General features: G+C 37.8%; 2 protein-coding genes across 3 annotated transcripts; one reads left to right on the top strand and one right to left on the bottom strand.

Moving 5' to 3' along the window:
* Nucleotides 1-1,158: 1,158 nt before the first annotated feature.
* On the top strand, nt 1,159-10,646 carry pvalb7 (parvalbumin 7). 2 transcript variants are annotated; one of them, XM_081384155.1, is made up of 5 exons: nt 1,159-1,299; nt 5,653-5,721; nt 7,689-7,821; nt 9,230-9,339; nt 9,497-10,646. In XM_081384155.1, exons 1-5 carry the CDS (start codon nt 1,242-1,244, stop codon nt 9,520-9,522), a joined length of 396 nt encoding a protein of 131 aa, XP_081240281.1. In that variant the 5' UTR covers nt 1,159-1,241; the 3' UTR covers nt 9,523-10,646. The 2 variants fall into 2 exon arrangements, with proteins under 2 accessions (XP_081240281.1, XP_081240282.1); XM_081384156.1 differs by lacking the exon at nt 1,159-1,299 and adding an exon at nt 3,510-3,578 and having other exon boundaries at nt 9,497-9,967.
* Nucleotides 9,659-22,002, bottom strand: baiap2l2b (BAR/IMD domain containing adaptor protein 2 like 2b). Its single transcript, XM_081384154.1, has 14 exons — nt 21,931-22,002; nt 21,415-21,490; nt 20,729-20,815; nt 19,427-19,488; nt 19,270-19,341; nt 19,082-19,171; nt 16,847-16,978; nt 16,620-16,724; nt 15,354-15,435; nt 13,606-13,813; nt 13,460-13,522; nt 12,979-13,387; nt 11,212-11,258; nt 9,659-10,983 (listed from the first exon to the last, which is right to left on the bottom strand). Exons 1-14 carry the CDS (start codon nt 21,985-21,987, stop codon nt 10,908-10,910), a joined length of 1,566 nt encoding a protein of 521 aa, XP_081240280.1. The 5' UTR covers nt 21,988-22,002; the 3' UTR covers nt 9,659-10,907.
* Nucleotides 22,003-22,049: the final 47 nt, after the last annotated feature.

The raw sequence follows: 22,049 nt of genomic DNA, 5'->3' as shown, positions 1-22,049 counted from the left end.
ATTTATCTGCAAAGAGGAAAAGAAGCTGATGGAGGAATGTAAGCATAGCTATAGAAAGTGATTTACAGGACGAGAGAAATCTGAAACCCAGCTGGTTTGATATATAGATGCTCTTATTAATACAGTGTCACATTACAAGGATCACGCAGGGCTATGTATACCCACCATGCACTGGTGTTTTGTGTAAACATGTGTAAAGAAGTTCTCCCCTGTCTTTCATCAGGCGTCTTAAGTATGCGTTAAGTATGAGTGAAACCCATCCTGGGTCTTTTTTTTCGGTGGTGGCACATGGCTCAATCACCGTAAATATCGGACAAAGATATTTTAACACCAGGGCTTGAATGGCGATGACAAGCGCCTGGAAATATGATTAACGGCATGTTCCATTCGAGTCTGAGAGTCCGAATACGCAACTCCATACTTGAAAAAAATTGTATTGAAAGTTACTTCATGTCACACTAGAACTCTGATGTCACTGAGATGTAGTGTATGACGTCACGTTACGCATTTGAAACATTCTAAAGCGTTCTACGGCATTCTAAGTGCCACCTACTGTCAGAGGGTGAAATGACATTTTCATTCAGGCCATCTGGCATTTTTTTACGCATTGGTCTGACTCTGAACAGACAAATCGCATGCAGACCGAATTTTCATACTAAAAGTTGCGTGAACATGACTTGTATTTTATACTTATGATCACTGACTTGATAGTTTTTGAAGTTGATAGTTTAACCATCATTTTTTGATTCGATTTTGTCATATGCAATACTTTGTGGGATGAGTAGTTCATTCACAATAATTTTCTTTCAATGTTTGAATAATTTGTGCCTCAAATCAAATGTTGTATTCTGATTCATTTCAGAGCTGGGCTGCGTTTCTCAAAAGCATTGAGGGTAAAGTCAGTGTTTGGAATAACGGCGTTTAAAAGAACGGCGTTAGGTAACGACGTTATTTTTTCAGTAACGGGGTAATCTAACTAATTACTTTTCCCGTCGTTACAACGCCGTTAACATTACTGAACGTTAAATGCGGTGCGTTACTATGCATTGATTGAATAAACTGTAATCCGAACGCACCCCTGGCTCGCACAGCGATTGAGGAGGTGGGTTAATAACAAGGTAAGCGATTATGATTGGCTAAGGCAGGGTCATGTGTTTCATGGTAGCCAATCAGAGCCAGTGTTTTTACACACATGCCAGCACACGCGCCACACACACACACACACCAGCTAAACAGATTCGATGAAGCAGCAGAGATGGCGAGTCAGGAGCAATCCGATGAAAAGTTGGCATTTTCAAGGTGGAGATATAAGCACTACTTCAAATTCATTGAGGTCAAAGGCAAGAACTAGGGGTGGAACGGTACATGTAGGGGAGCGCGGGGCACAACGTAACACGGGGTTAGTTGTAACACGCTTGTTTTAAATACTTCCGCACATGCTAGGATGACGAAACTTTGTGTATTTACTAGTTGCCATATCAACACTATATAGAAAAAAAAATTCCGCCAAAATTATTATTTTTTTTGAAGATATCCATAGACATTTATTAAACCATAGCAAAAGTAAATTTCTTACTTAAGTTAATTTTTCATCTCTATTTTTTGTGTTTATTTAAAATAAGACAAAAATGATATTATTTTAATCTCCAAGATGTTATTTAACAGTTGAGACAGTTATTTAATGCTTCACTAACGAGCAGAAGACACTAGCAGGGTTTGAATCCCAGTTGTGCAGGCGGGGCATGTTGTAACACTGCGTTACAATGTGCCCCTATTAGAAATATGCCATTATATTCTATACGTTTTTTTTTTTTTTTGAGAAAACGTGAGAAAAGGGTGAATAAAGACTGAGAGTCAATGTTCAGAAATTACTAATTATTTATTTGTTTTGAACTATGTTGTATAGCTGTGTTTTCATGCGTTCGTAGTCAAAACTCAAAAATTAGTTTATATTTAATTATTAAAAATTGCCATTATTTTGTATGAAAAAGTTTTTTAATTGTATTTTATTTAGAAAATATTTTAGTTTGTTTTGTATATTTTTTTTATTAGATCAGATAACATTTTAAGCTGTCATATGTTATGTTACAATGTGCCCCACACATGTTACAATGTACCCCACCTATGGGGCATGTTGTCACATTTCACTTCCATTCTTTCGGGGTATATCAAGAAAAAAGTATATACTGTATTAATAAAACAAAAACACATAATTGTACTAGACATGTGGGAAATTAATGTGGGGGGGGGGGAAATACTCTGAACCATAAGTAGATTTACACAAACTGAGAAAGTCAAAAAGCGTTACTTTGTGCCCCGCGCTCCCCTATTCGTATTGAACCGAGAGAGAGAGAGAGAGAGAGAGAGAGAGAGAGAGGCGCGGGCGCGATCGAAAAGTCGTAAAGTGTTTACATTTGTGTGCGTGTGTGTGTGTGTGAGGCGTTCAAACATCAAAAAGTGTTTAAGTTACTGCTAATTAAAATTTTAAGGAAAACAAATATATTAATCTTATATAATGTGCACAGTCAGTGCACTACAAATAAACTGGTCCAATGCCTTTACTTTATTAATAAAACTTTTAATAAAAAGTTGAGAGAGGTTGATTTAATTTGCAGAGTTAAATGCACTTTATATGGTGTAACTGTTTACTTTTCTTACAAAGATAATGCTTGAAGTGCAGGATAAACCTCTTGCTGTCTGTCGACGTGCAATAAATATTGAAAGTTATGTACAAACACCTGTTCTACTCATTTCAACTGACTTAAAAACTGCTAAAAAAAAAATCAAAATTCTTTGACATATAGCAACTTTTTTTTTTTCTTTTTTTTTTACAGTAACGCAAATAGTTACTTTCCCTGGTAACGAGTTACTTTTATTATAGAGTAATTCAGTTACTAACTCAGTTACTTTTTGGAACAAGTAGTGAGTAACTATAACTAATTACTTTTTTAAAGTAACGTTCCCAACACTGGGTAAAGTTGATCGTAGAGACCAATGGCGCCACTGGTTCTACGATCTTCTTTTGAAAAACGCATGGTTGGTTTGGTTCAATGTCCAAAAGTGTTGACGGAAACATTTTCTGACACTCGCTCACTATTGAGCTCCATTGGAATCAATTGTGAGTCAATTTGAATCTACCGAGAAGAAAACCGAGTCTCCTGGCATGTAGAGTTGCTGTATAGGAGGAGCATTTCAAATCTGTCACTTGGTTCCATTTCAGTCAGGATGTAGGCAGTCGACAGCAAGGCACTTCATTAGGGTTTTTAACAGAGCTATAAGCTAAAGAGAGAGAAGTAGACAGTGATTTACTGAGAGGACACAAGAAGTCAAATGAGACCCGATTATTAATAGTAGCATTTGATTCGTTAGGCCACCAAGAAAGTGATCTCTCTCAAACACACACAGAGACACACATACAATCCTTCATTCTCCTGCGTGTTGCATTATGACCCGGTCTATCCTGAAATAGACATAGGCTAAGCCAGAGTATATAAGACACCCAGTGGACCCCCATCTCTCACCTTGGGCTCTTTTTCTCTCTCCAAGTCTATCCTCCCGCCAGCTTTCCCTTCATACAGGTATGGATAGAGTTTAGGCATATCGTTTTCTTGGATAATTCCCTAAAAAACAGACATTAATGAAACAATAGCTAACATAAAGTAAGAGTAAATCATTCAGTCTTGAAATAATCTGATGAGAAATGTTTGGGTTCATACTGAGATCTCTGAATTTTGATTCCAGACAATTATCTTGGGAAATCCATGTTTTGAGAGGAGAAACAGATTATCGGGGTCTTTTTCTTCAGGACTTGATCAACTCTTAATCTCATTCCTGTCAAGGAGGAACATTTTATTATCATTTCTTTCTTTCTATTGGGTTGTTTGCATAACCTGGCTTACCATATAACCAAAAGCAACCACTGTAAAATTTAAAGATGCTTTAGGGACTATTAGGGGACTATTTCCTCAGACCTCCAAACTGGCTGAACCCTCGGGAGAACCTCTAGACGCCATTTGAAGGTGCCTCAAACATCCTAATTGTGTTTTTGAGGAACTTCTTTGTATATTTCAATTGACAGTTGAAAGTTCTTGCAAGAACTTGTGGGTTTTTTAGTTCCTCAAAGGTGTCTAGATGTTCTCCAGAGATCTCCACCCCAAATGGTGCCTCAATTATCTTTATTTCTACAGTGTAAAGTTAGCTTGTGACTTTTTAAATCACTTGTAATTCGTCAGAAGGTTATTTGTCAAAAAACCTTACTATCTTTCTTGACAGCCATGCATCAGAACGACCTGTATGATTTATATCTATGTCTAAGTAGTTTATTCTGGTGAGGTTACTGTAGCAGCTGCATAAATAGTTGCATAGAGCCTGTAAACACCTGCTGTGCAAGGAAGAACCGTAAAGAAAACACCATCTCATCTATCATGCCATGTATTTTTACATTTGAAATTGAATTCTCCTCGTTTGTTGTGCTAGTGTTAGCTAGCCAACGATTTCTCGTAGCAGTCATTTTTTTTTAGAGTTTTTAGGGTATGTTTTTTGTCATTTACTTGTAAAGTGTAAAGTTAACACTTTTGAAGTGGAAAGCCTGGTTCAACATCTGGTGTTAGACACGAGCTCTGATTGGCTGCTGCAGTTGTGAAGTGTTAGATGAGGTTAAGAAGTCAGATCTCTTAGCGTTACAAGGGAGACACCTCAAATGTCACTTCACTTTATAATCTGTGATCTCACACACATATATAGTTCAAACTACAGAAGGATAGAGTTTCTCAAGAGGGCAAACACATTCTTCTCCGAAGGCCTGTCCGCCCAACCCAACACACTTGGATGAAACATACCTTAACTTAAATAGACAAACATACAAACACATACACAGCTGTCATGCCTTATGCATGCCACCTTTGCAGTGTATGAATGCTGTAAAGTTATTTACGGGCGACAGGAACTCTTGCAATCGTAAGAGGCCAAGATGAGAGCAATCGAATCTGTTCTCTTGGCAGCGGATCTCATTGTTGGTTAGTGTTCCTTGCAGCAGTTGCCTGAACTCGGACACCAATGGATCCAATAGTAAGCTGATACAGCAGGAGAAGGATTTTGTTCAACATCAGTACCTTTGGATAGAAACTGCCATTTGCCATTTGAGTTTGACACACCAAACTGCTTGAAAACACTGCTAGGGTTTGTGTTCATGTACTTACGTAAAAGTATGTTTCAGGTCTTAGAGAAGGTGATAGAAGTGATAGAAAACCAGCATGTAGTTGTTAAACTCTTAGAGAAAGGCATGACTAATCTAACAGATAAACAGAGACAACACAATAAATTTAGCACTGGATTAGAGACTTGACTGTTAAATCCCTGCCAATAAAAATAAACAAAACCTACTTCCATTTCATAAGACTACAATTGCATAAGTGTATGTTGTGATGTATTTCACATGCATATATGGAAAAACAGAATGTAATGAATTTTTTGTTTTGTTTTTGGCATTACACTGTAAACGAAAAAGACTAAATGTGTCCCTGTGCTGATCAAAGTCTGCTGGGAAATCCTTTAGTCTTGATTCACACACATTTTGGCACCCATTCTGTTTCAGTTATTAGCGCCTAATATTTTCTCTCTCTCTCTCTCTCTCTCTCTCTCTGGCTTCTCTAGCTGTCAAGATGGCCATGAAAAACCTTCTGAAAGATGACGATATCAAAAAAGCCCTTGATCAATTCAAAGGTGAGTTTTGTAAAAATAATAATAATTGGTAACACTTTATGCCTGGTTCAGGTTACATGATTATTATTATATATATATTTTTTTTGTCCGTTACGATAGTCACTGTGTCGGATTACGCGATTTTGACTCCTAAAATCTTGTCGTGTCGTGGACAAGAAACATGTCGTTTCTTGTCCACGTTGCTTGCCGACCAGTCATCGCGTGCCGTCTCACACATACGCACAAATTTACTGGCACATATACACGCACTCACTCACTCACACACACGTAGCTACAGCGTGAGTTCGACGCAGAAGTAAAATGAGGCCTTGAATTTTCATTTTAAAGTTGAGTATCCCTTTAAAGGATGACTCAAGCCTGTTTTATACTTCTGCATCGAACTTACGCCGTAGCTACGTCATAGGCTGTGTGTAGCGCGCGTACCCTGACGTGCACCTCTCCAAAAATGTAACAACGCGTCAACTCTATGCGGACACAAGCGCTGTGATTGGTCTGCTAGGACCGCTCCCTCGGGTTTCACATGCTCCCTCTGCGCGCGTCAACGTGGACAACAACGCAGAAGTATAAATGAAAACCAACGCGTTGCCTACAGCGCAGAGGCTCCGGCGTAGGTCCGACGCAGAAGTATAAATCAGCCTTGAGTCATCCTTTAAAGGGATACTCAACTTTAAAATGAAAATTCTGTCATCATACCCACCCTCATGTTGTTAACCAGACAGTTTCTGGTCTCATTGACTTCCATAGTAGGAAAAAAAAGATACTATGGAAGTCAATGAAACCAGAAACGGTCTGGTTACTGATATTCTTCTAAATATCTTACTTCAGCAGAAGAAAGAAATTCATAAAGGATTGAAACAACATGAGGGTGAGTATATGATGACAGAATTTTCATTTTAAAGTGGAGTATCTCTTTAAACGGGACTACTTTTTTAGCCTGATAAACATCTGGTTATGAGATGTAATTCCTAACGTAAACAGTTAAAATATGTCGTAGCCTTTTCATAGTTCCTAGAACTATTGGTAAAAGGACCAGGATCGCACCTCAGGAACTAGGAACGATTTTAGTTGTAGGAACTCCTTTTGGAGGAACTACTTTAGCTCCTATTTCAGAGTAGGGTCTAAACCAGCACTATAGGAACTACCAGTGACGTTAGTGTACGCTGATTGGCCGAACACACGCAGCACCCGCCATTTTAAAAAAGCTATGTAAACACACAGATTATAGCCTATATATTTACTCCACAAACTAATACGAACACGGAAAACAATGATAGACGGGCCTCTTAACCTTTACGCTGAGGAGAAAATCCAACGCAACTTTGAGGGGACCAAGAGAAACATGATTATGTTAAGGTCACAACAACAAGCACAGCTTACAACTTCTGAGTTCCTACTGGCGGTGCGAATGCAACCAGGAAAACGTTCGTAGGTTAACCATTAGTTCTCGGGGAACCACCCTGGTGGCTAGTTCCTAGAAGTACCCAGTCCGAAAGCCCCTATGGAGATAGACTTTTTTTTTTTTTTTTGATGATGATGATGTGAAAAATTATAGTTCAATGCTTTTGCATTTGTTTGCGTTCCCCCGAGAAACTTTGCGTGTGCTTGTTTCACTTTTGAGTTCTTTGTGAACTTTGCAAACACAGTATTTTTGAAAGAGAATGCTAAAGCGTTGGTATCCTTGTGCATATCATGCGAAAGCTCTAATGTTTATGAACGTTGCATTGACAGCTTTGTAAGTGCTTTAGCACAATAGCCTCATGCCTACATGTATAATGTTTTCATTTTGTGGCTCTAGCCTACTTTCCAAACAGTGTGTACTAAAACATTTATTTTGGTGTAAGACTTCCACTGTACGCATTCGTTTCATTTGTTTTTACATACTGACGCATGAGTCGAAAATGTTTTGTAGTTGACAGTGCTACACAGCAGTAAATGCCATCAGCTGAAGTTTGTTTTCTCATAAACAGCTGCGGACAGCTTCGATCACAAGAAGTTCTTTGATGTGGTGGGACTGAAGGCTCTGTCTGCTGACAACGTGAAGATGGTCTTCCAAGCTCTGGATGTGGACGCCAGCGGCTTCATCGAGGAGGAGGAGCTTAAGTGAGAGACACTTCACAAGCGGCTGCATGTTTTTATGTTTGTGCCAACTCTCTCCGAATGAAGACCCATAAATTAGTTTTGTCTTTTGGCCCGTCTTCAGTGTTGGTGTCTCATTCTACCTTTATTACGGTCTCCTGTTGGCCTCAAGGACACAGAGCGAGCGATTCCCGTTTGCATTGATTTGCTATATATATCACCTCTGGCAGCAGCCTTGTCAACCTATTACTTATTATTATCAGCACATGACTGTCCATCATTGGCCAACAGCAGGGAAGTGCAGGGTTGCCAGATTGAAATTAAAAGGCCAACACCAACAACGATAACTATAAAGAAAAGGATACATTTATTAGCGTCCACACTAGCAGACGATATCTTTCTGTTTATTCTAATCACGTGCTGCTGTTATTGCATCTGCCGCTTTAAATGCTTGAGCTCTTTAAAGCAGGATGGATTCTGATTGGCTGTCAATGTTTTTTATCGTTCATCAGCTGGAAAAATTGTTACGAAAGTGATTCCAATTATGTAATTTCTCTGTGCCGTTAACGTTAGAGAATCTGCTGTTCTTTTATATTTAGAACTATATTTTTATCAGTATCATTCTTGGTGTGAATGGGCCTTAAAGGGTTCACCCAAAAATTGTAATTGTCAACATTTACTCAGGTTGTCTCAAACCTGAATATTTTATAGAATGTCGGTAACCAAACAATTGATGGACCCCATCAAAAAATAAATAAATAAATAAATTATATATATATATATACTATGGAAGTCAATGGGGTCCAATGTAGTTAATTTTTGGGTGAACTGTCCCTTTAAGACTAGAATTCTACAGAGAGCCATCAGGGTAGACCTTTTTTTTGTTCGTTAACAACTACCAAACTGAATTTTTAAATGTTAATGGATATCTCATTAATTAAATTAGTTAATTGAATTAACAATTCATGATACAAATTAAAACAGTTTGGGTGGTTTGAACCTCTAATTCAGGTTTAAACCGCACCCAAGTAAGAACAATAACTATAAACTTAACTATATTCGAGTCCACAACGCACGACATCTTTCTGTTTATCATAAGCTTTGCCATCTGCCACTTTAAATACTCAAGCTCTTTAAAGCAGGATGGATTCTGATTGGCTGTCAATGTTTTTATAGTTCATCAGCTGGAAGAAATAATTCTGAAAGTGATTTCAACAGTATTGTTATTGTAATGTGGACTTACCTATTGTCACAGAATTAGAACGATTATTAAAACTTTATAGTTAACTTTATTGTTATAGTCATCATCTTTTATCATCTTAACTCACACACTAGAACAATTTTCAAGAGTATTTAAATTCAGTCACTTAACAGTTGTGTTCAAGCTGTGACCTGGGTTGCCAGATTGAGTTTTATCTCTTCTCTTGGACAGGTTTGTGCTGAAGGGTTTTGCTGCAGATGGCAGAGATCTTACCGATAAGGAGACCAAAGCATTCCTCGCTGCTGCCGACAAGGATGGAGACGGGAAAATTGGCATAGATGGTGAGAGAACTAGCACTCTTAAAGGAACAGTACCTCTAAAATTTAAACTCTGCCATTATAAAACATTGTGCCACATACTTGAATTTGAACATACATGTACAACTTGTCAAGAATGATAAAAAGTAGTCTAATCCAGTCACCTGCTATTTTCTTTCAGAATTTGAAGCTTTGGTGCACGAGTAAATCGTCAATATTTGGCAACCCTTTACAACACTACTCTCCTGTGAATACCTACAGCCAATCATATTGTACGTCTCTACACATCCTGCCACGAGCCAGGAGCACAACCGCCTCCTTATACCACATTTATTTATTTACCTTTTCTTTTTTTTTATATATATACAATCTCTGTAGATTTTAGTTAGCTAACAACATCTCTCTTAAAAACCTGGAGATTCCTGTACTGCTTTCACCAGCCATCTCTTCTTTTTTGTTCATTCAGGCACGTTTCTTTCTGTTTATGCCTCAAAATGCTCCTTTCTTCTCCTTATCTCGCTCCATCTGTCATCCCTTCCCTGTTTCGCTCCTCTCTTGTGTTAGAGCCACAGAACACAATGAATATATGAAGAGAAGGATTAGACGAAATGAGAGAAAAAAATATTGAAGAGAGATAAAATAAAGCCATGCGTTGAGAAAAAAAAAACACTGCGGTTTTCATTTATTTCTTTGACTCCTCTAGTGCAGAGTGTATTACATTCCTTCTCTTAATCTTGAATTATTTGACAAAAGTAGGGCTGTCAATTCAATTAATTTAACTAAAATGAACTAAATTGCAGCCATGGAATTACAGATTTTACATATGGGTCAAGGGCCATTAATTGTGCTAATTTATTCTTTTTTTCCCTATTAATCGCATTAAATTAACAACCCTAAAATGACCAAAATGACTAAATATTGATGCTCACCTTGAGAAGCAAAATCCAACGCAAAAGTACACACAATAAATACATGATTTCTCCCTTTGTAATAAATAAATAATTGTGCTGAAAAACACCTAAACACCTGAAATTTGTGCTAAACCTATATAAAAAAAAAACACTCTAAACGTATACAGATTATAATACCTATCAAATACACAACATTCAGACAGATGCACACATGAAAACAAACCTAGTGATCAGACTTAACACCATAAAACATAACACAATCTATTGTGAATTTAAAGGGGCCATATACTTTTCCTATATATGTTAGCCAAGATGTTTAGTTTGAAAAACAGTCAATTTAGTTTTTATGACAATTTTACCTTCTTTTACGTGTTTGTAAGTGTTGTTGATGTGTCGATCTAATATAAAACATTAACTTTTGGCCTTTTTGGAGGATGTTTTAATAGTATGTGTGAATCCATTTATCCTGATAAAACCCCTTTAAATGGTTTAGCTAACTCCTGAAAGAAAATGTGAATAATGCACTGAGAGAGTGTCGCTACACAACTGGGTATAGCCATCAAATTAAATACTAAATTTAGTTTAAAAAGTGCCTTTAAATTGTATACTTATCAACAAATCAAGTTAGTACAGACTCTGAACCAGTCAGAGTGCAGGTGATGTTTTTTGTGACAGGTGTTGTCAGTGAATCCGTGGTCCTGATCTGTCGTTGGTGACTGTGGGCCGGAGCTTCACCGTGGCAAAAGGATTTGATCCTCTAGAAAAAAAAAAAAAAAAAGGTCATTACTTACTTGCCACTTAATTGTGACTTAATTCATGGTGATTCTCCAAAATTTTTTTTTACATTAATAATACTATTTTATTTTAATCAGTATTTTACTGAAATACTCCACTTATGTATGAATACACATATACATAATCTTGTCATGAAACTAATTTCAAAAGTGTTCTACTCTTCCATTGAAAATGATAACGTGTGTAATACCTGGGAAAAAGAGGGTGCTCTGGTGGTTGTCCATGAGTAGTTGGCCTCTGCGGACATGGATAAGGGTTTACAATGGCACTCAAATTGACACCAAATATGACAGAGTGCGTTCACACTTGTAGTTCAGGTTCTCTTGGTTCTTTTGGTCCGGACCAAAAAAGAAAATGAGGGTGTGTTCGCACTTGTCAGGCTTGGTTGGATTAAAACTAACTCATGTGCGATTGCTCTGTTAGTTCGGTTCATTTGAATAAGTGTGAACGCTGCCATCTGGTGCATCGAACAAGAGGACCGAGACTCTGAAAAGATGGGTCTCGCTCCGCTTCCAAACAAACTCTGGTGCGGTTCGACTGAAATATGAACGCAACATGGACCAAAAACATGTGAACGAACCAAAAACAGGAAGATGAGACCCTAAAAAGGACAGAATGCTCAGTCATATCTGTTGTTTCTCATCATAGTCGTGATGTTGCCCATCACAGTTCATAACAGGCATCAGAACCACATCATCTCGCAGCAGATCTGGGTTTGTGTGTGTGTGACGGAGGGATTCCTGACGCTGTTTTGACTCCTTTACACATTTTATAAGCTCTTCACGAGTTCTCAGCTGCTCAAAATACCATCATATGTAGCTACGCACACACAGCGAGTGCATTTATCCCAGCAAACAGCATTAATTTCGGTGTATTCAGTAAGTTCTGCCGCAAAATATACGTCATAAAAGCCGACCAATAAGGTTGTAAATGTATTCCTATGCCTTCAGGTTCGGTGATAAAAATGACAATGTGAACGCTAAGCGGACCAGGACCAAATGAACCAAGCGAACCAAACGACAAGTGTGAACACATCCTGATACACTTAGTTCTGGTTCGCTTAGCGTTCACACTGTAATTTTTAACACGGCCCCAATATACACCATACAAAACCAAAAAATTTGATGGCGTATTTTTTGCGTCTGAACTTACCGAACATCCAAAACATTGCTGTGTTCTGGGATAAATGCGCTCGCTGTGTGTGCGTAGCTACATATGATGGTATTCTGAGCAGCTGAGAACTCGTGAAGAGCTTATAAAATGTGTAAACGAGTCAAAACAGCGTCAGGAATCCCTCCGTCACACACACACACACACACACACAGATCTGCTGCGAGATGATGTGGTTCTGATGCCAATACCGAACTGTGATGGGCAACATCATGACTATGATGAGAAACAACAGGTATGACTGAGCATTCTGTCCTTTTTAGAGTCTCATCTTCCTGTTTTTGGTTCGTTCACATGTCTTTGGTCCACGTTGCGTTCATATTTCAGTCGAACCGCACCAGAGTTTGTTTGGAAGTGGAGCGAGACCCATCTTTTCAGCGTCTCGGTCCTCTTGTTCGATGCACCAAATGGCAACGTTCACACTTATTCAACTGAACCACACTAACAGAGCAATCGCACATGAGTTTTAATAGAACCAAACTTGACAAGTGCGAACACACCCTGAGACATCACCAACTTTAACCAAGAAAAAGTCAATTGAGAGTTTCAACAAGAACCTGATTCTGAATGAATCGGCAGATTCTTTTCCAAACTAACAGCAGATTCCATGAAAATTCACTTTCGGTTTCTGATGCCTATGTTTCTGTTTTATGAACTATTATCTAACATAAAATTAGATCATTTTAAACGCATCAAATATTTTATGAATTTAAAATTTTGGTGACATTTTGACATTACATTAAAAAAAATCTGGAAAACTACAGTGTGGATTTCGCTTAACAATCACCTCTGAGGTTGATTCGGCCTTTCTCTCGGTCTCGGGGAGAGGAGAGTGTAGAACGGTTGGAGCTGGAAGCGCGAGTTCATTAATATTTTTGTGCTCTACTTTGCTCTCAAAATGAGACTCCGCCCTTCTGTCAGGGAGAGGGGATATTGGTCGAATGTCAGCTGATCCACGGCGGAGTGGTGGGGCTGGGGGCGGGATCTCATGGTAGGTTTTCTGGCTGGTCTTGACCTCGTTGTTAGACTCCGCCTTCTTTTCGGGGAGGGGAGAGTTTGAGCGAAGATCCGCCGACGCTCGGCGCATAGGCACCGCTGGGGACGGGCTGTCACTGTAGCTCTGGGTGTCTGAATGCTCTGATTGGCTGGTTGGCTCCAGGAGGTTGTTCATGCTGTGGCTTCGGTGCGACGTACAACTGAAAACGTCAAGATGTTAATCTCAAATCTTGTCAATTTATAAGTAGCTACAATTTAATACTCAACTTTACCTTGAGCCCAAAGGTACAAAGTCTTCAATGGATGCCACATAGGCAGCAGGAAACCAACCTTGACTAAAAAAGAAACAAAGAAAAACAAGACTAAGGAGTTTCCAGCGACTTGACTTAGCCATGATACTGACGGTAGACGCTCTCACCGGAGGCTTGAGTCGTGGCGTCCGTACAGCCAACCGTTGCGTGGTTCTGGGATGAGCACGGTCAGCACGTCACCACGGGAGAACGGCAGCAGGACCGGGTTGGATGAAGCGGGGTGGGGCACGATGGCCCTCATGGAGCACCCGCCTCCCAGACCCAGAGACTCTCCTACAGAGCTGGAGCGGGAACGACTGGGGAGAGGAGACGGGGCTGTGAAGAGGTGTGGACAGAAGGAGAGAAGAACATTTAAACCACTCACTGAGACCCCAAGGATTTTAATAACTTGAGAAATACATTTTATTTTGAACATACAGTAATTGGGGGGTCAATCTCAACAGAACATTAGGATCAATTTAACTCCACTTTTAAACATACACTCATGAACTTCCCTAAGCACCGCCACCGCCATTTTGACGTTTATTTGGACAGTATACTCAATATGTACACTTCAGGCAGATCCATAGACCACAATGCAACACACTTGTGAGGCTTAATTTAGCCCCAAACCCAACACAACTCTAGTGTATGATATTTGAGTTATTTTGACATTTAACCACATAATACTTGTAGCTACCTTTTTTTTTTCTTTTTTTTTTTACCCAGATACAGTATATTGTTCATTTTCAGCCTAAGCACCTCTATATAATGGTGCGTAAAACAAATTCATAAGGGAAAAAAAATTGTAAATAATAAATTGGCTCCATTGCGGATTCGAACATGTTCCATTTAAACACATTTCAATAGTTTCGCCAGTAATGGGCACTCGTCTATGGAAGCTTGTTTCTGCCACAAAAAAAGAAGATAATTGCGACTTTTTATCTCACAATTGCAAGTTTACATCTCGCAATTCTGACTTTATTTCTCAGAATTGCATGAAATAAAGTCGCAATTGCGTGTTTTAAAGTCAGAATTGTGAGATATAAAGTCAGAATTGCATGAAATAAAGTCACAATTGCGTCTTATAAAGTCAGAATTCTGACTTTTTTTCCGCAATTGCGACTTTATATCACGCAATTGTGACTTTATATCTCACAATTCTGACTTTATATCACGCAATTGGGAGATATAAAGTCAGAATTGCATGATATAAAGTCGCAATTGCGTGTTATAAAGTCAGAATTGTGAGATATAAACTATTCTAAGGTAAAAAAAAAAAAGAAAAAGTCTTTTTTTCCCCCTTTAGAATTGGACTTTATATCTCACAATTCTGAGAAAAGATGTCAGAATTGCGAGATATAAACTCGCAATTATGTTATAAAGTCAGAATTCTGAGATATAAAGTCAGAATTGCGTGATATAAAGTCGCAATTGCGAGAAAAAAAGTCAGAATTCTGACTTTATATCTCGCAATTCTGACTTTATATCTCAGAATTCTGACTTTATATCTCGCAATTCTGACTTTATATCTCAGAATTCTGACTTAATTTCACGCAATTCTGACTTTATATCACGCAATTCTGACTTTATATCTCAGAATTCTGACTTAATTTCACGCAATTCTGACTTTATATCTCGCAATTCTGAGAAATAAAGTCAGAATTGCGAGATGTAAACTCGCAATTGTGAGATAAAAAGTCGCAATTATCTTTTAAAATGTTTTATTCAGTGGCGGAAACAAGCTTCCATACTCGTCCAATGTAAGCAATGACGTGCGAACGAGACGGAGGGAAGTTAGCAAGGTTAAGTAAATATAAAAATTGGACTGAAATGCAGCTAAAGTTCGGACATGAGCAGTACTGAGTCTCCAGACCTCTGGAGGGCACTCTACCCAGCGGCTCACGGTCCATTTCTCGGTCTCCAGTCTGCAGCAGAGAGCCCAGGGAACTCTTTAACTGCAAGAAATATCAAGACAGACATCAATCTTAGGGTTACCAAGCTTCTAAACAACACTCAACAAGCATGAAATAAGAGTAAAAATTGGTTTTGCAGCATAATGGAAAGTAATTCGGGACCCTTCATGGACCCTTTCCCCATTTCTGGGGTTCTCAGAAGTGGAAGTTGTCATAGATGGGTAAACTTCTATAGTGATGAACAGAAACTACAACAAATATAATTTTGCGTTCCCATTTGCTCCAATAGCAAAAGAAAAATACAAATCCACATAGGGTTTCTTTACTTTACAAAAGAAGAAAAGAAATTGTATAATAACAGAATAGTGATAAATATATACATTATTTAACAAAAAGTAAATATAAAACTGCTTGTTTGTTACGATGTTAAAAACTGTGGAAATGCGTCATCACAGTCTGTGTAAATGGTCCATTAGTAATGGAAACAACACACATTATACAATACTATTAACAACCCCCAGTTTGTAAGTTGCTTTTGACAAAGGCAAAAATGTAAATGTAAAAAAAAATATTGACAGTATATAAAAAAATCTCCAAAAGGTGACACATTCTTCGAATACATTTTTTGCTAGTTGACATTTTACAGAAAATCAACATAAAATTGACTATTTACTTACAAGTTCAATCCATCGATGTACATTAGGTAACACTTTATTTTACAGTGTCCTTGTTACATTAGATACATGTACTTACCATAGCAATAACAGTTAATTATGCATAATTACATGCAACTAACCCTCAACCAAATCCTAATCCTACCCTAAACCCTATAGTAAGTACATGTAGTTAATTAATATTACCCAGTACTTAAATATATATTTACACAGTATCAATGACACCTAAAAATAAAGTGTAACCCATTATTCCAAGTAAGCACAATAGACCTATTTATCTTTATAATCTTTTAGTAGAATCTATTTGTGTGCTGCAAACAGCGTTTCATTACTTTTAAGTAATGCAAAACACAATTTCATGGCTTGTAAATTCACCCACAATGAACAGATGTGATAAAAAGGTAATTTTGGACTCTACGCCACACAAAGCTACCCATCTGTTCACATTATGTGATTGTGGAAATGTCTGCGCTCGGCAGTTAGCCGAAAAGAGCATGAAAAAGTGGGGGAACGTGGAGTATTTACTCCTCATTCCCATCATTCCAGTGTCACCTGAGCTTCTTGATCTGATGGAGTGGGCGTTCGAGGTCTGGAACTTCTGCTCTCGCTGACTTTTTCTTTCCATCCATCTGCTCTCTGCTGGAGAGATACTCCCGTCTGTCAACACATGGAGAAATGGTTGTGCAGTCAGTGGGCTGATAAGCTTTGGAAGGAACTGGAAAGAGGATCTGTATGACTGAGTGGACACTGCTAATGAACTCCAGTGAAAGCAGCTGTACCTTGTTGATAAGGTATAGTAGTGACTGTGTAAGTCCGCAATGCTTTTCAGCCAGGAAACGATACCTCCTTTCCTCCTCTTTGAGGATTTCATGCTGGCTCTGCCTCAGGTACTGCATGTACTCGCTGCCCTCCTGCAAACACACAGATACAAGAACTGAGACACAGATCCTGCTCCAAAACCTAGTCTTCACTCACATTGTGAAAAAGTTGAACTTGACTTTGTCACATTGCCAAAGGTAGTTGTTGACTAAATTCGTCATTTGTTATTGAAAATCAATGACTCCCGGTTGATTTTGCTACAAAACAGTGTGAACAACCCTTAAGACAACATACAAACACTACACAAATAGGAAGTACACAAGATTCTATTAGAATCAGTTGAGATTGTTAAGAGCTTGTTAGATTACTGAGATATTAGTGTAACAACATGTTAACGCCAAACTCTATTAGAATCAGTTGAGATTGTTAGGAGCTTGTTAGATTACTGAGATATTAGCGTAACCACATGTTAACGCCAAACTCTATTAGAATCAGTTGAGATGGGTTACAGTTTGTTAGATTATTGAGTTGTTAACTTAGCAATACGATAATGTCAGACTCTTCTGGACTCAACTGAGATTAAAGGTTTGTAAGAACATTGAGTCGTTAACGTAACATGTTAACGCCAAACTCTATTAGAATCAGTTGAGATTGTTAGGAGCTTGTTAGATTACTGAGATATTAGCGTAACAGCATGTTTAGGGCTGTTTTCGACTAAGGATTTTCATAGTCGAATCTGATTCGTTAGATTTTGCCGTAGTCGACTGATAGTCGAACCTTTTTTTTTTCTTTTTTTTTTTTAGATAGCAGCTAGATTTTTTCCATTTCAAACAAAAGAGCTAAAAAACACATATATATCACACATATATCATAACATTTCATAAACATGAGGAGCAATATGAGAGAGAAATTTGGTGATGGTTGTTTAGGTACATTAAATCACGTAAAGCTTTTTCACGCCCATGAGAACCGTGTGGAGTCAACTCACAGCCGCTCCACTGCCCTGCTGAAAATGTGAAGCAGATTTTTGAATACATTTTTATTTATTTACATTAGTAAGCTACAGGACATCGTCTTTCAAAACATGACCTGAAAAAATTAAATAAAAATGGTACCCAGCCCTTCTGAAAATGCGAATGCGTCTCTGTCCCCAGCACATTTCAAACCAAACTGACGCCCATGTATTCGACTATGAGGTTAATAGTCGAATCAGACCTCTCCGAATCGAATCGTCGAATCCTCGACTATTAGAAGTCAGCCCTAAACATGTAAACGCCAAACTCTATTAGAATCAGTTGAGATTGTTAAGAGTTTGTTAGATTACTGAGATATTAGCGTAACCACATGTTAACGTCAAACTCTATTAGAATCAGTTGAGATCGGTAAGAGTTTGTTAGATTATTGAGTTGTTAGCTTAGCAACATGCTAATGTCAAATTATTTTGGACTCAACTGAGATTAAGGGTACCTTTACACGACAACGATGTTACACCCAACTACTTACATTTAAAAGTGAAATCTGGCAATTTCATTAAAAAAAAATCCTGTAGTCACTGGCGCGCAATGAATTCTGAGGTAAATATTTTACATTTCACAAAAACAGAGCACAAATAATGGTTGAAACAGTGTATTTTTATTTAGGTGGAACTGTTTTCAAACAATAATTTGTATTAAGTAAAATATCATATACATAAAAAAATTCACCAAGATAGTTTTATTTCCAAAGAGAGTTCAACAATTTCCGTCGACATGAACAACATTGACTACTGATAATCAGGGTTCTAAATTAACTTTTTTGATCACCAGCCAATGTGGCTGGTAACTTTCTAAAGTTACCAGCCAATCAGAATATCCACTAGCCAAATTTTTTCCGGTGAAAATAAGAGAAATTATGAGTGCCACTGAATGCATGTAATTATTTTATTAGAATTTCTGGCAGTTCTAACTTCTAACGATTCTAACTTCTAATTCTAATGACAATACATGACGACATTATTGTGATCAAACACTAGCCATTCACGACCTATCAGCCATTTAGCATTAAATTTTCTTTTCTTAGTTTCTGTCGATACCCTCCTCATCCCCTGCCTCGTTCCTCTTCTTGCCCCCAGAAGGTGGCTGATTGAATGTTATTCAGAAACCAAAATAACATCGACCCACAAATACACACAAATGAACACAAACTTGAGGTCTTACCAGTGAGTCTCTGAACGCACCCCGTCTAAGCTGTCGCTCCAGAGCAGCAGCCTGATTCCTCACCTCCAATTCATACACTCTACGACTGCCCTACACACACACACACACACACACACACACACACACACACACACTACATCAGCTCCAATATACACACACACATATCTCAATAGATGGTTCAGACTCACTTCAATGTATTCTTCATCCAGTTTCACATTCTTGTCCATGGCCTGCAGAACCTCCACATGGAACCAGCAGAACTGGACCAGGTCCAGCAAACAGACAATAATGTTGGAGATGGTTTCTAAATCCAATCAGACAGAAAAACTTGCATTTTTAACTTACCACACCCTCCACTTCAGCCGTCAGCTTCCGCTGGGTCTCTGATATCTGAATCAACACGTCACCTGGGAAACAAACACATTCATTCAATAATTCATTAAGAATACATATTTAATAAGTGCAGAAATGGAGGAGTAGGTTTTTGTAAAGGATATTAATATCATACAGTATCATTGATTGGAGACTGTTGTGTTTGTTCAGTCAGTTGTGTAAGTTAATGCAGTTGAGCCGTAACAAACCAAGAGACTAAAACTAGTAATTTGCCACAGAATTTTTCATTTCAATTTTTCAAAATCATTTACCCACCCAAATGTCGTCCTTCTGCAGCAAAATACAAAAGAAGATATTTTGAAGAATGTTTTTGCCCATAAAATGAAAGTCAATGGGGTCCAAAAATGTTGTTTTGGACCCCATTGACTTTCAATGTATGGACAAAAAAATTAAATATTTCTCAAAATATCTTCTTTTGTGTTCCTCAGAATAAAAAAATAATAATGACATGAGGGCGAGTAAATGGTTTTAATGACTTTATTAAAGAAATAAATTAAATATTACAGTGATTCAATTGAACTGGTAATAATTCTTGTAAGTTAATTAATTAATCATTCTTATATTATGATTTTTGGTTAATTATAATTATGATTTATTAGAATTACAAATATGTATAATTATACCTAATTATATTAGTTCATTTTAAGTCCCAACATTTATCATGTAGCTTGTCCAAAAAAACAAGGTACTTTTTAGTCTTCTTTTATGAACATGTGCATCGTGATAATGAGTGTAATGTGCTGAGGTGAATCAATGAATTTGAAGGGGTGAAAGAATGAGACCATGCATCAATAATGCATGTCTCAATGCTCACATGGACACCTGATCTCTAACACACACACCCACACACACACTCGCACACACACCTGTCACATTCAGGTTTATACGCCTGTAGTAATTTCAAAGATATTTACTCTTTATTTATTTTATTCATGCTGTTCCATCTTTAAGCCCCTACATTTTTTGTTCTGATGCTCATCATGCCATGGCGCTCTGCGCGTATGACTGGAATGAAAACTCATTACATGGGCAGTGAGCCGAGGGTTTCACCGAGCCAAATCTTGTGTTTTATGACAGAGGAGAGGAAGCATCTGCCACTGGACACCATTTGCTGAAACATCTATTGTCTGAAGGACAAACAAGCTCTGAGACAGCCAGAAAGTACAGATAGAAACTCTATGGACATCTTGCTGCACAATCTGCCCAACTGGCATTGATTTGGAGACACAAAAACACACACATCTTGAGTCTTACCAAGTGATCTGGATGATAATGTGTTGAGAGCTTGCTCGCCCATCTTAGCAAGAGCGCTGAAGTAGGCCTCACTTGTCAGAGTCAAAGCTTTGATACACACACATACACAAAAGTATAGTCAATTTAGACATTTCCTGATGATAATAACAGCTAAAATCAGCCTGTGTTGGTTTGCTGGTTTGGTCAAGTTGGTTTTTGGCTGGTCTTTAGCCTACACAACTAATAAAGTGTCCTCTGAAACCATAAAAACAGACCAGACCAGACTAAGCAGCCAAACCAGACTGGCAGACTAGCTAACCACTATACTATAGGCTGGTTTAAATAGGTTTTTAAGCAGGGTTGCCATTTTATTACATACGTTTTTCAACGTATTTTAAAACACAATATTCAACAAAACTAAAAACAAAAAGCAAAGCAAAACAACCCAAAAGAAAAAAGAAGAAAAAAACCTAAAAGAAAAACAAAAAAAGAAAACAAAACAACCCAAAAGAAAACAAAAAACAACCCAAAAGAAAACAAAACAACCCAAAAGAAAACAAAAAACAACCCAAAAGAAAACAAAAAACCCCAAAAGAAAGCAGAAAGAACCCATAACAAAACACAAAACAAAACATCAATACCTTCAATAAAAAGTTCAATACACTTACAGGAGTCTATTTGAAAACACACACAAACAATCTGCTCACCTTGAAAAGCGTTGATGTAGCTGTTTCCTAAAGTAACCAGCTTTTGCAAGCCGGGATTAAACTGATCCATGAGGTTCTGAATAACCCAAACAACACCATCATACCGTCAATATCCATGCTGGGGTATTATTAAATATAAGTAAGTGATGATGTACACAGTTAATTATTCTCTCTAAATAACAGCATCAATGATCAGCTGTCTGTATGTTTCCTGCTCATTACAAGGCTAATAAATGAACAAAATATTGAGGTTTAATTCAAAATTATTTTACAATGTGATAAAAGACTGAAGAGTGATACGAGAGACATGACACTGGCTCAGATACGTTTGAAATCGGTGGCCTGGGAAAATGATTGATAATAAATTTTAGTGCTTTTCATTTACAAAATATCGACCACAGAACGTCACGACTGACCAATCACAATCAAGTATTCCAGAGAGCCGTGTAATAATGTTAATAATTAATGAGGATTTTCATTTGATCTCAACTTAAATGAGAGTAACAGAAGACTCACATTATAAACACTCAAAGTTGATCTGTGCAGAAGGTCACTGTTCACACCAGACATCATGTTTCTGTTGGAAAATACACACGTAACGCTACGCAAAGCAACAATGAACAATCAACTCCAGA

This window comes from Scardinius erythrophthalmus (assembly GCF_964197995.2).
Source record: "Scardinius erythrophthalmus genome assembly, chromosome: 14".
Lineage (NCBI taxonomy): Eukaryota > Metazoa > Chordata > Actinopteri > Cypriniformes > Leuciscidae > Scardinius > Scardinius erythrophthalmus.
Note: the sequence above shows the minus strand (reverse complement) of the source record. Positions and strands in the feature narration are given on the sequence as shown.